General features: G+C 44.0%; 1 protein-coding gene across 3 annotated transcripts in view; it reads right to left on the bottom strand.

The window, feature by feature from the left end:
• unc5b (unc-5 netrin receptor B) overlaps positions 1-15,028 on the bottom strand; it is a 47,691-nt gene extending 32,663 nt beyond the window's left edge. For 2 of the 3 annotated variants that reach the window (XM_031302246.2, XM_031302255.2), the window contains exon 1: positions 14,052-15,028. In XM_031302246.2, the coding sequence (XP_031158106.1) occupies positions 14,052-14,139 (88 nt within the window). In that variant the 5' untranslated portion in view covers positions 14,140-15,028. The remainder of the gene's footprint in view (positions 1-14,051) is intronic. The other variant, XM_031302264.2, reaches the window with a different exon arrangement.
• Positions 15,029-15,394: the final 366 nt, after the last annotated feature.

The following is a 15,394-nucleotide window of genomic DNA, read 5'->3' as shown; positions in this document are numbered from 1 at the left end:
TACAATCTATTCAGCATGACTGACTTCACAACTTCCATTTCCCACAACAACAAAGAACCAGCTTTTAGAGTGTGTGAGTGTAGTGCTGGAGAACATATAGGTAAGTGGTGTTTGGGTGGCCGACCAGATTACAGAAACCATGTGAGATGAACGCTATTTGGTTATTATGAACTACATCATATGCACAACAATGAGACTGGGGTTGTTTGAATAGTTAACACGCTAGCACCAGACCAAAAAGCAAACAGCAAATGATTGATGTGAATGAAATGAGACTTTGTGTGCGCAGCTTCTCTGCAAATACACTTAATTTATGTCAGACACCACAGATTTATCAACCCTACAACATACTGAAGCTAGTTAATAACATTCAGTATTCATGTTGAGGTTTCTGTTATGATAGCTCACACTCGTGCCCTCATAACAGCAACATAGAACATTGCAATTTATCCAGTGCAAATCGGTAGCTCAGAGGTCACAGCCCTCTGTTAACTCCATATCCCAGGCTTCACTGCTCAATATTATAATACCTTCATGGTTCTGCAACACTAAGACCTCACGCTACACTGATTAAACACATGCCTATGAAAGGTCTTGCAGCCTTTGCCATGGCCTCACCTTTCTATGACACCTAACCTCCACCTGAGGCTCCTCACGGGTGGCCCCACTCCGATCCAGAGAGAGCACAACTAGTCTGCATACGCATGTAGAAAAACAACAGATCACAATCTCAATTTAATTACCCGACACAGAGGCGAGCTACTGTGTTTTCTCCCCATGAAATATTATAGCATGCACAGCGAAACTACTCTAAAAGTGCAAGCACATTAGTATACATTACACAGCCTCCAATCATTTTAATGGCTGTGGAGACGCTAAAAGCGATCGGAGGAGCAAATAAAAAAAGAAGGAAAGAGGAACAGAACGACACAGGGAAGCAAAGTGGGCGGGGACAAGGTGAAGCTACCACTTAAGATGAAAAAGACAGAAAGTCAGTTGAGCAGAAGAGGCAATTTTGGACAGTGTGAGATTCATCATGCCGTCTTGTCTTTAGACTCATCATGTTCTGAGGTAGTCCATATAACAAGGTGTGGAGATCAATAGCATCCATTTACTGAGGTGCAACTCATCTAATCATCTGGCGCTCTGCTGCCCACAGAAGGAGCTGCGACACACACCTGGGCCTCTGGAGGAGAACCGAGTAATGAAATGTATACTGCAGCCCGGTCTGTTCTCAAGTCCCCAACAGCTAGCACAAACACAGCCCCCGCACCTCCCCTGTCTCCCTTCCTTCATCTCCTTCCACCTCCACATATGAGCAATAAACCCAAGCTTCACTTCCCCTTCCCTCCTGCTAACGCACATGCACTGGCTCTCACACGTTTGGCTAAAGTTGCATATTGTGTGGTCCATTAGGAATTTGATGGGTGTGAGGCACAGAGACCAAAATATCCACAGCACTGTGTTTCTCTCTCCAACTCATTGACTGAGTGCCTTATGGTAACATCACAATAAGCGCTCCTTGTCCTTGCTCCCCAATGTAATTCTATAATTCATCTTAATTGGGAAAAACAAGCAAGCAAAGGGGAGCACTGGAACGACGTAGTGCGGGTCGTGTACTGTATTTCAGGGACTGAGGGACCTGGTGTATGTTTTGTGTCTGGGAAAGGTGACTGTAGCTGCAAAAATGTATTTAACTTTATTTGGTGCAAATGTAATTAAAATGTATTTTTCTCTAATTAGTTTGAAAATAAATCATGTAAGAAAGAACAACATATACAGAGGAGTATATAGAGACTATTTTTGCTCAATTAAGACAACATGTTATTGATAAATGAAGCAATATTTTACTCTTACTTCCAAGTTATATAATGGAAAAATGGAGAATAAAACACTGAAAACTAGACCCTCTTTGCTACAAACATAATGACTGACAAGGAATGTATTTTTTATTTTCTACACTCACTTTCATTTTTTAGCACATACTGTAATTAATTCAAGGGTTCTCTTGTTCAGCTTTCCGAGTTTAGAGACAGGGGTGAAAGGCAGATGGTGTTCAAACACGATCTTGAAAATGCAGACTAAACAACTTTTGAATATCAAATTGTTGAGAAACTTTCAGGACAATATGGCAGCTCAAATACAAATGGAGCCCCAGTTTTAACCGCACAAAGACAGACTTTTGCTTCAGGTAACTAGAAGAGTTTTTTTCTTCTTCTCTTTATATGGCTGTTGGAAGTTAAAAGCAAACTCTAACTGGTTGGCCGAGGCAAATCTTGTGTTTCAGTGTACTGTAACATTTATGAATAACAATATCCTTGCTGTTGTAACGTAGAATCAATGCAGGATAAATGCATGAAAGGGGGATTTCTACATTTGCTGCCACCGTGCTGAGCATGTACTCCCACAGTTCTATTAGAGAGTACATGTTTTTAAAATATGCAGCACTGTATCATTTGTGTTTGCTTTTATTTTTTCATCCACTTTTCAGATCCTGTGCTATCTAGGGCAGTGGTCAGCAGTTTTAATCAATTTTCCAAACACAGGAGCACTACGGCAGTTAGGAAATCCCAGCAGGACAGTAGGGAAGGGACATAGCAATAATAATAACACACAATCTAATCTGAATTATGGTCTAAAGAGATTAGGTCAGAATAATCCCCAGAATAAACACAAATGCAGGGAGGGGAGCTGCTGCGCCTGTGTGGATGTTTTTATTCCTGATGGTGGGATTTGTGTACAGTTATGTTTGATTTTGAGTGTAAGAGTGATGATGGTGTTTATTTTGGGAAATGAGAGTATGTCTGGGGCTCAGAGAGTTGCTATTATTAAAGTAGAATAAAATGCTTCCTATTGCCTGCTCAAACAAAGAAAGATTTATTAAAACATATCACCACCCAGTTAGACAAAAACCTGTTAAACTCACTATACATTTTGGGTGCAAATACATACTTTAAACACTATGCAAACATATTGCCTTCCACAAGTCTCCTTGAAAAAAGAAAGATGTGGGGAAAAAAGGGCAGGGCAGTAACATTTTTCTGATTGCACAGCGCAAAATAACTAACAGTAATCACTGATTTCAGTTTGGCTAGAAGTACAAGGCAAGGTCTTAACTCATATAGCAGTGTCACACTGATGTTATGTGTGACGCTGCTAGAAGAGAGTGCAGAAGTTTGTGTAGTCAAAATGAAAGGACTACTTCGTGCCTAACAACCTAATGGGGATGACAGGACTCCAGGAAGTCACGACGTACGGCCAAGAAAGTCCAGTTCTAGCATGTAACGCCTTATAAAACCACAACTGAATTCTGTTTGTGTATGGATTGAACAAACGGGATATAACGTGTTAAGAGGTGTTGGTAGGTGGATTTTTTTTACTTTGCACACCGCCAGGCTAGCTGTTTTCCCTTGCTTCCAGTGTTTGTGCTAAGCTAAGCGCCTGCTGGCTCTTGCTTCAAATTTAGCATACAGATATGAGAGTGATCTTCTCATCTGACTCTCAACAATGAAGCGAATAAATGTATTTCCCCAAAATGTTTAACTATTTCTTTTAAGCCAGCCAGTAGAAGCTAAACTGTACAAACATGCTCCAATCTGTGCTTTTGGTTAATTTGCTCAAATTACTGCAGGGTCTCTGCGGTGGCTTTCCCGATGCTGACTCTTTGTGGCGAGGGTTCAGGGATCAGAGTGGACAGGGCCGGAGCAGACCTCGAGGTCACCGGCTGCTTTTCTGCTGAGCCGGCTATTGTCTAGCAGCTGCATGGCCGCACCACTCCGGGTCTATTCAGAGTCTATTCAGCAGCTTCAGCTAAGTGCAATAGAAGACCTCGGTCTATTGTCTGACGCCAGGTCTGTTTGAGCTGCACCAGAACGCTCACTTCATCTCCCAGTGAGTTCAGAGAAACAGTTAAGTCTCTTTGAATGGGGGCGGATTTACACAAGTAAAAAGACACGTTAAACACATTCAGTCTGACTCCATCTCTCAAACAGAGAGCTGCTTGACCTCAGTGACCCAAACCACACTGTATAGGCTCTTTTTGCTTACCTCAACGCAACACTCAAACATACATTGAGACACAAACAGAGTCGAGGTGCTAACGGACGAGAGAAAAAAGAAAAATCTCCAATTTGTGCACTACGACAAACAACCTGTCAGTGTCACCGCCTATTTTGTATTTCTGCAAGCATGTCACATAAGCCAGCTTTATTTGCACCTCTCTTCTGTTGCCAGTAAGAAATAAGGAATAAAAACATTATAATGCAAAAATGGTTAACAGGAGACCAGTGTCATTGCTAGCACGTAAGCTATTCCCAAAGTATTGGGTACGTGTATGATCTTGCACAAAAAATGGCCATATCACACTCAGTAAAAAAGCCATCTGGAGGCATCAGCACTTCTATGAGCAGAATTAAGTCAGAGTGCAATGACTTTCTTGTTTAAAGTGCCTCCAAAGAGCCCCATTATTACCTTCCCAGAATGCAAATGTGCTTTGGGCCAATTAGAGGTTGAGCCAATACCAATGTAAGCCCATAAAATTCCGCCCTTCCATAATCATTCAGCAATATGACTCATGGGTAAGATTGGAACACCGGCCTGTAAAAGTGTCACGATTATGACTCCGTGCTTACAATGAATGGAGGAGCTGTGTATTTCATTCCCACGGTGCTGTAGCTGAACCACGCATATGTTAGTGTCAGTGCTTCTAATGAAATAAATAGACTTGTTATAGTACTTATTAGGCCTCCATAAGTGGCAGGTAAAGACAAGGGCCCTGCGGTGGATCAAAGGTAGTTAAATGTCTCTTTTCAGATCTCGCTCTATCTAGAGGTATTTAGGGGGAGAGGGGGTTGCTTTTTTGTTTGTGGAGACAGACGCCCTCATCCAGGATCTCTCTGTGTAATTACATGCCACAGAAGACCTTCATTCCTCTCCTCTTCACAGAGAGAGATGAAAGACAAGAGAGACAGAGGCATGTAATCGCTCCTGTGGCTGAAAGAGGGAGAGAAGAGGTGAGGAACACAGAAGGACAAAAGGATGGTGAGTGGCGGTGGGGTTTTAATAAACCTCCTCTGTCTCTTGTTTACAGAGTCTCTTCTACCTCTCCTGATTTTCACACACACACACACACACACACACACACACACACACACACACACACACACACACACACACACACACACACACACACACACACACACACACTCTTTGAGTTAGACTTTCATTATTCTCAGAGTTGCCCATTGTTAGCCTCAGGACAGATGTGTAAATTGTTGTGCTAATTTAAGGCCCACTGCCGAGAGCTTGAGAGGTAAGGAGATTTACACACTACACCACTGTATAACTGTCACTCACAAACTCATAGCATAAAGAGGGAAGCTGTGACTGAAAGGCATTTTATCACACACACTCACAAGACAATGCGCGCATATGCACACACACACACACCCCCCGGTGCTGACAGAGGCATGGGTGGACGTTGACATGTACACATAAATCTTCTATTTCATTCTGTCATTCATAGTCTCCTAGACTAAATCTAACAAAAAAGACTCCCTCACCTCATCACAAGGAGCTTAAGAGCAGCAGAGGAGTTCCACTGTAAAATATTTTTCCATTACACGTATTATTTACCCTAACGGGCACAGGACCACTAGAAAGGTACTTGTTAATGATCTCCCTATGCCCCTCCAGTTAGGTTGAGGTGGTAATCTGTTTATGAGGTAGCTAAATGAGAATACTGATACCACTCTCACATCTGTCTGTTAAATAAGACGCTACAGCAGTAGTAGTTGGTTAGCTGAGCTTAGCACAAAGACTGGAAACAGGGGGAAACCACTAGCCTGGCTCTGTCCAAAGGTGATATAATCCACCTACCAGCACCCCTAAACCTCTTGTTTGTTTAATCTGTACAAAAACTGAAGCATAAAAATGACATGTTGTGGTTTTACAGGTTTTGTGCCGTACTATTTCTTGTGATAAGATAAGCTAAGCTAACAGTCTGGTGGCTTGATATTTACCCTACTACTCTAATACTCCTCTGTCTGTCTGTCTGATGGCGCCGAGGCCTCTGAGGGGTTCCAAACAACCCATCTGCCCAGGAATCTGCTAGTCCGTCTGTCTTTCTGTCTGGTTCTCCACAGGTATGTCTATCTGTCCCTGTGTGATCCATGTTTCTTTTATTAAGCCGTGGAAGAGGAGGGCAGCAGCTGGCTGCAGCATGAAGGTTGAAGCTATAGACAGAGAGAGACACCGCTCAGTGTTTAATAACCCACTATAACTATACCTATTCATCTCCCCAAACAGAGCAGTGAAATGCCATGGAAATGGTCCTCTGCTGAAGATATTGCATCATGCTAAATCATTACTCTTCAGCCAGCACTAGTATGATCACATGAAACATGTTTCTCCTGCTGCTTTTCACGTATAAAAAACCTTCCTTTGACACAAAACGAGACAAGGAATGCTGCAGTACAAATTAAGTTAACCTGGGAGCAGTTTTACATGGTGAGAGAGCAGAGAGCACAGAAACAATCAACATAAACTAATCAAGCAGAAACTTCAAGCTCACATATATCCCTTGATCGAAAAATATCTTTATGGCTTTCCTTTGCTTGTGTGAGGTGCTTTCTCTACCTGCTGTACCCCACACACACACACACACACACACACACACACACACACACACACACACACGTGAAGCTGAGCAACAGCAGATTCAGAGCAGAGACACCCAGAGTTAATGAACCCTCACCAGTCAGCATGGCTGTCCATCTGCTTTCATAATCCCTATGAACAGCAGGCCACGGCTGCTGCCCAACCAGCTACACACATGCACACGCACACGTGCGCACACACACACACACACACACACACACTATCCTACATGAAGAATGAGGGCTGCACATGCTTTATGTGTATGTGTGTGTGTGTGTGTGTGTGTGTGTGTGTGTGTGTAGGATTGGGTGTTGCAGGGGGAGGAAGGTGGGGGGCTGATATGTCTATTATAATGCCCCTGTGCCTTAGCTCAGCTCACCAGCTGATCTAAGTGGAGTGGCGGGAAGAGGTGAGCGTGAGGTCGGCTGTTGAGCCCATCTGGTCAGCAGCAGGTAAGAGGCTTGAAACACACACACCCACTGACAGACTTGATGCGTGTGTGAGCTCATATACTTAAATCTAACCTTAATTACATGCAGGTACATCTGCCACATTAGACCAAACCTCGACCAGCTACTTCACACATGACACCCATTTAAAACGATTCCTGACTCCTGAGCGACCAGTGCCTGGTGGCACTTGGTAGCATACTTTGCGTACACCTGGCTTGGTGAATGAACCAGGAGGATAAACAAGGTTTCCTCCTGTGCAATCAGAGCGCCTGCCAGAGCGAGAGAGATGTGTGTGTGTGTGTGTGTGTGCGCGAGCTGTGTGCTGATTGAGACTGGGAGTGTGACCCCACTGTGACCCATGCAGAAAAAGGAGTATTACCTAAGTAATGCAGCTGGCTTCCCATCAGCGCGCACCCATCGCACTAAGGCCCACACACACATACACATATACACACATACACACATACACACATACACATATACACATATACACATATACACATATACACATATACACATATACACATATACACATATACACATACACACATACACACATACACACATACACCCACACACACACACACACGAGCCAAGAAGAGCCTGTCAGCCCCTTGATTAAGACCTGCATCCAAGGCGAGAACAGAATCTTTACTGTGTGTTTGGATGCTCCCAGTCAAAGCCTCTGGAGGAGAAGTAAGAATTAAGTCCTGGTGATGAAGGGAGGAATTAAAGAGTGGATGAGGGCAGATCTCATTCTTTCACTCTTCCCTTTGCTATGGTTATGATCCAAGAGTGCCTTAGCAGAAACAGGGATTATTGCCCCTACTGTGCATGCTTGTGTGTGTCTGCATGTTTCGGGGATGAAGCTTGATATTGCATAGCAGACCTTCTCCTTTAGCCCAATCTTTAAAGCTCAAACTGAAGAGAGGAGGGGAGAGAAGAGGAACAGAAAGAAAAGGAAAGGAAAACAGGTAAAGAGAAGGAGAGATAAGGAAAGGAAAGGTCTGGATATGCCCGTGTTGACCTCTGATTAAGTGGCCAATCACTGCTCCATTACTGACAGGGGGCAATGAGCTTAAGAAACAAACATGGTGCTTTAAATCCACGACAGTCACTACATTAAATAACACAGCAGCACACTGCTGACAAGCATCCAATCACACAACCCCACCCACCACCCCACCTGACAAACACTCACAAATAACAAATACGCTCATTAAGCATCATTCGCCTTGATTTAAAACCCCAGAAAGGAAAAAAATGTTAAGTTGTTTGAAAGTCCTGCTGTTGCCTAGCTGCGTGCCATAAAGACAGAAGGAGGCAGGATCATTTACGTTCCCTCTCTTAGTCGGAGATATGCGCACGTTCGCTCAATACGCCGTCTCTCCGGGGAGGTCTGTGTGTCATTCCCCTACTTTAGACACACCAGCTGCTCGGTGTGTGCTCTGCAGTGTTAAGAACCCCTTCCCACCTCGCACAAGCCCCCGGTGGCACCCACATCCACTTACACACAGGCATGACAAAGCTCCTCTCGGTCCCCTCCTTTACCTACCCACGACAACCCAAACACCCCCCACATTCATAAGAACCCTGAGGGCAGATGGGACCCTAATAAGCGTTACATTTAGAGAAATGGGATTCTTCACAGTACCTTCTAAAGAGCAATTCCCAAACTCTGCCAGAGAGCTGGCTGGGGGTAAAAAAAATTATGGAATGAGAGAGATATGGATGACAGAGGTTGGTATATGTGAGACTATAAAGCTATAAATACACCTGATGAGACTATCAAGAGACTGAAGGAAGAGGAAGGGGAAACAGGGACAAGTGATGGCAATTTATTAATGTGGGGGAATGTAGCTTTGTCTGCCACATTCATTAAAAGGAAGTCAGAATAAAAATAACTGCCATCGCCTTCCCTAATGCAGCATATTAACACACTTTAAGCTGAAAATTTCTCCATGCCCACACGACACACAGATACAAACAGACACAAACACAAGCATTAACAGATTGTTGTCTAAGCTCTGAGTGGACTTGGCTTAACTGCCTTTTGAAAATAAAAAGCCTCTGCTAAGAAGACGAGGGGAATCTACATGGTCTGAAAACCTCCTTTTTTAGACGAGGACACACGCAGAGCGCTGGACCACAGCACAGCCAATCAAGTGCTGACACTGCCTCTGATCTATGGAACTCAGCGCAACCACTTTTACCAAGTGTGTGTGTGTATATATGTGTGTGTATTTTTCTATCTTAGGGTAAGGGGGGTTGTTCAGGATCTGGCGAGCCCCCCCGTGGTGAATGCTGATCCTATTGGTCACAATGCCCAGAGTGCTGCTGAGATCTTAAATGAAAATTCCTGCACTCACTCTCTCACTCCTCCCAAGTGACCCAGCGGGTCTTCCACCATTATAAAAATAAATGCTACCTTTTCATCAGAGGATGTGGGTCCGTTTTGCATTTGTGGGTGTGGGTGGGTGCGGTCCTTTTGATGTTAGATGTCCTTGAGCATGTCTTAGCATATCACTCGTAATGAGATTCAGATTGTTTAAGCTACAACAAGCAGGTGTGATCTTAACCTGTGCGTACTGTGTTATGCAACAGTAACACACATCTGAAGAAGCATGCCATTAACACACACACTCGTGCAAGTGTAGCTCCTGTGGAAGTTGTGAATGAGTTCTGAATGTGTGTGTGTGTGTTCTGCTTCTGCCCCCCTTTACCCCACACAAAGGGGCAGAAAAAGCTCTGTGGAGTCTTCTATTCATCTAAAGCACAATGGAACCCCACAGAGGTTTTCTTCCTGTTTCCCTGTCTGCCCCACCCATCTCCCCCCACAGGGCAGGATGGAGGGGCAGGGGGTACCCTGTCCTGCCGGCCCAGCAGAAACTCAGCTCCCATCTCCCATCTGCCACAAAACTCTCCTTCCTCCACCCCCGACCCATCCATCCATCTATCTATCAATCCCCTTCTCTAACTCCAGCCTTAACTTTTTAACTATCGCTATTTACTTCGCTCCTTAACTCTTTTTTTTTTGGCTTTTTGAAGGCCTGTGCCAAAATCTTTGCGTTTATTTCAGAGAATATCGCCTTCAAAAGTCGCTGACAGAATTAAATACATTTTGTGATTTTAAAAAAACTACTTTGACTTTGGGATAAACATGGTCAGTAAAAGTTTTAAATTTCAAACATCAATGGCTTTAAATGTATGGATTAAATTGAAACATTCCTGCATTTTATTACTGTTTTATATGAAACAAGACATTTTTTAAACCAGAATCCAAGGAGGCATTACTGTACATGAAATATTTAAACAGCGTCACTTGATGATAATATTGTACACTTTTTAAATAACACACAGTTTGAATTAGTTGGCAGGCTCAGCAGCATTGATTAGATCATTATTATCCCAGATTCTAAATACTCTGAGAACATATTGTCTTTGAAAATAATGGCCTGTGCTTAAAACCATATTCATCTCAAGTCTGCCAATCTCTGCTCGAAACTTTCTTCTGCTGCTAATTCCTCTTTCCATTCTTTATAGTCAGCTCCTTCTTCCATTTACCTCGCTATTTTGCCTCCTACAGAGCCCTTGCTGTTTGCAGCAGATTTATGGTCCGGTCTAACATGCACAGTATTGGCAAAGCATTAAACATGTCTACTCTTAATACTGTGAGCTCTCTCCATCGATAAGAGCCTTAATAAAAACATCCCCCAAGTGGATTTGTGTGTCTCTTTTTTCCACCCTCTGCCTCCCTCCTCGACAATATCCTTCGCTCTTAACCACCGTTTCTTCTGCTGATTTGCTAACCTGGCCCTTCTGCTGCACATCAATTGCTGTCCTCTCATTCTTTTCCACCTTTTTCTCCACACACACACACACACACACACACACCGCCTCATTCTCTGGCCTGTGCCAGACGTTTAATGACGCTTGAATGCCACTGCTATGGAGTTTTCTTCTTCGCTCTTTTCTCATAAAGGATATTTAAAAATCATGCCCTGAGATCAATCTATCTCAACGTGTCTCTTACGGATTCATTTCTCTTCCATCTCTTCTTTCTGTTTTTTTCCTCTTCACTTTTGGAAAGGATTGGAAAGCATTACCCTGCGTAACCCCTCTCCTTGTCGGTTCACACACACCCTCTGCAACAGCTCCCGGCTGCAATTGGCACACTTGCTCAAACTGCCACTCTTTTATCTTGTCTATAAATGCCTATTGGTACCCTAAAATCCTTCACTACCCCCTGCAGCCATCCGGGTCAGTTACGCCAATGAGAGCTGAGCAGCTGTTCCCCTCCCACTTCTTTCTCTTTTGCTGTCTCTGATGTCAAGAATTTGAGCATCATAAGCACATTTTAAATATTAACAAAGACCACTTTGCACGTATGAATAATACAGCAGAGAGGGCAGTGGCTGGCCAGCGATCCCATCCCCTGCTGCCTGACGGCCATAAAACTAATGCACTGCTCCGGGACAGAATGTGGCCTGGTCTGGTCTGCCAGCAGGACTTGCCTGAGGAACTAGTCTGGCCTGTGGCCTGGCCTAAAAGAGCTGTCGGTCTGTTTATTTATCACGGTGCCCAACCACCTGTCCAAATCTCTGCAGATGCAACAGCCTGGCAGGCCTTTTGTTATGACTACATGTTTCAGAGACACTTTAATCTAATCTGACATCTCAATCTGTTGAGCGTCTTTGAGGCCAAATCTACTTTGGTGTTTGTTTGAGGTTAGCCTTCCTTTCACGCATCTGAAATTCATACTTTAGCAGTCAGAAAATTACAGAATTCTTCTGACTGAAGTGTAGAGCAGGGCAACAAATATTTCAGTAGTCTGTTATTAGCTCACATATAATATTAAAGAGTCTTTCATGCAGCGACTGCACTGTTGTTCAGGAGCAAGAGGATTTCCACACTTAATATAAATGAGACAGCACATCCTAGAAGAGTGTCACTATTCACCCAGCCTCTATGGGAGTGTCTGACATGCTACGCTGCCTAACTCTGAACACTCAACTGCCCCTTTGCTACCCTCACCCTCGCTCTCCTCCTGTCTTGATATCCTAGTCTGGACACTGGTCTCTTGACCCTTCCCCCCTCAGGGCTTACTGGGAACCTGGTCGTCTTCATTTAATCCTGATGTGTCACAATCGGTGTGTAAACACACTTCCCGTATGTCGGTTTTCTAATTCTGATGAAGTCATTAATAATGACACACACACACACACACACACACACACACACACACACACACACACACACACACACACACACACACACAGAGGCAGCGGACAGCAGGGTAGTTACTCCAGACAAGTGTTCCTGGCAGTCTGGGTAATTAATGTGTATGTCAACACAGAAAGAGGAGCACCAAAGCAGAAATGTGAGCTCAGCACATCCACAATGCGGGCAGAGACCAAGACAGGAGGGATCTGAGGGGAGGCGGCAGAGGAAAGGTATACACACAATGGGAGAGAAGATAAATGCAATCTGTCTGTCCCATCATGCATTCCCTAAATATATCTCTGCCTCCCTCTCTCCCAGACAGAAACCTTACTGGGGCACACTGAGCTATTGTCCCCTGTTGTCCCCCTCCTCCTACGCTCTGCTCCCCTAACAGGACCTCACTGCAATCCTCAACTGTTTATATCAACGTTTCTCATTGCATGCAAGGATTTCATAACGGTCCACAATTTTAATAAACGTAAGCTGCTTTTCTGCTCCGCCTGTTCAGGAATAACACACACACGATGACCTGCCAGGGGTTCTTATTGCTATTCAAAGAAATGGCAACAGATCTGGACAGACAGTCAGTGTGTCCTCCAAAAGATTACTGCTGTCATTAAGTAAAAGAAATTTGTCAGCAGAGAGTCAGGTTTATTCCTTGGAGTGCTCTTTTAGAAAAGCTTGTGTAGATTCTGCACTCATTGTTGTCCACATTGTTCTTTTATTCCTACTGTAAACCGAGTCTAATCCACAATCCACTAAACCCTCAGATTTCTGCCTTGTATTTCAATCTTATCTGGCAAAGGGAGGGCAGGAAAAGTACAGGCTCTCATACCACTGGGCTACACTGGGTGAAATCATTCATCTCACACTGGATACGGGCAGTGTCACCTTGGTGTCCAGGTTCCGTCTCCTCAGCTCAGCAGTGACCTGCCCTGTGTACCAAGTGATTTCATCTCCATGAGAGCTGCTGCAGTCTCTGAGGGCATTAACTCGGAGCAATCCACTGAGAGAAGTCTGCTCTTCACTGATCAAAGCATGCACTGTTCAGACTGAAATACTAAGTCTTATAAAATAATGATTAAAAAAAAGCTACAATGGTTTATGATCAACAGGGTGTGTTCAGTATTTCAGACACAACTTGCACCAAGACAAGTGTCACTGAATTTAGTAAATATATAAAAAAATAAAAAAATAAATAAAAGAATCTCTTCTACTGAAGCACTTCAAGTGCTCTCCTCACAAAGGCTTTTCTTTTTTCTTCTTGGAGAAGGCAAGAAGGCATGGAGCAAAACCTTAATCACTCCCTGCGCACCGGGGGAGTTTGATTTTTCCGCTCCAAGTAGAAAAGAGCTCTGAGCTGAAGGCTGAATACTTTACCAAAGGGTAAAGAAAGTGCTGGTCAGCAGGCGACCCCAGACCCCTACACTGTTATGGGTGTACTCCAGAGTCCAAGACATGTAGGCTACTTTAAATTCCCATGGAGCAAAGGTTAGGGCGTGAAGGTAACTTTGAGGTTGGACACATTTAAAAAGTCTAAAGTCTAAATATTTTCTTGTTGTTCGACTTGTTTAAAATAAATAAATAATAATAATAATAATAAAAAAAACTGTGTGTCTGTGCGCACATGAGTGTGTTTTGTAAATGTTGCGCCGTGTCACCTGTGTACAGTAGGCTATTTCACATGATTACAAACTGATGTTTGATTTCACAACTTACCAGTGCCAGAGACGACATATCCTCCGACAAGGAGGAGAAGAACCAGAGGACCGATACCTTGGTCACGCTGCTTCCGAACAGAGAGCATCTTTTTCGGCTACGCCGTTGCGAAACGTCCCGGGGTTTCCCCACACAGCGTAACCTGCGGTGCTTCTGACACACCAAGTGGCTCTTGTCCAACAAAAGTCTCCCCCCCCTGAAATATTTCTCAGGGAAGAGTGAAATGCCAATGAGTCCAGTAATTTATGTTGGATGTCGTTGTTTTGGGAAATAGTTCACATTCGAAGCAAACAGCCTGCAACGCTCAAAACACATCCATCACCAAGCAGCTTGTGAATGTCTGAGCAAGATTGAAAGGGTGTAATTTCCGCCCGTAATCAAAGTTCGAAGAGTTCCGTAGTTATCACACCCTGTGAATATGAATAAACAATCTGCCGCTACTATTCCTGGTAGATTTCATTTCCAGCTACACTTGGACCCTGCTTGACTGGGACCCATGAGCGCAGAGGTGCCACAAAAGTCACCAAAAAGTTTGACGCATTGCTGCTCTGAATGGGGACGTTAAATTAGACGAGAGGGAGTCCGATTCCCAGCAAAGAGAAACTTGGTTTGCGACCATACAAAAGAAGTACTACAGGGAGATGCTGTCAGATAGCCGCGTTCACTGCAGACTGGCTGTTCTGGGGGCCCCTGGGTGTCTTGTCTCGGCCCCAGTCAGCAAGGTGTAAACAAGAACACGGGGGATCAAAGCGGAGCACAATGCCAGCCTACGGACTACCAGTCCCCGCCTGGCCAATCATATACCATCCTCCTCCTCCTGCTCTCAGAGTGAAGGCTGAACAAGTGAAGGTAAACTAGTGGCAAGCGAGGAGGAAATAGATGGGAGGGGAGAAAAAGAAAACCCGGACCCTAGAGCGCACAGCACCGATCCGGATTCAGCAAGCACTAAGGTCTCACTGCAGAGTAGCGGGATTGTGAGTTTCTTTCATGCTAATCTATCTATCTATCTATCTATCTATCTATCTATCTATCTATCTATCTATCTATCTATATATCTATATATATATCTGCAAATCTAATAACTTTACTGCAATAACATAGACAATCCCCTTTCTTCGCTGGCCCTTCCTAATATGAATAGTCTGTGGGCAGCTATCTTAAGTCTATAAAAGAAGTCCAGCAGCACCAGTCTTGCTTTTATGAGAGCATATTACTTCCTGTCAATCCATCCCTCTCGCATCTCTGGGTCATAGGCTATTTTACTCCCGGTGGCCACAAGAGAGCACCCTTTCATAAATGAGCCAAACTGATGAGGACGACGCCTGACTGGATCTTCAGCAGAC

This window comes from Sander lucioperca, chromosome 15, assembly GCF_008315115.2.
Source record: "Sander lucioperca isolate FBNREF2018 chromosome 15, SLUC_FBN_1.2, whole genome shotgun sequence".
NCBI classification, from domain to species: Eukaryota; Metazoa; Chordata; class Actinopteri; order Perciformes; family Percidae; genus Sander; species Sander lucioperca.
This window is presented reverse-complemented; position numbering and strand designations above follow the sequence as displayed.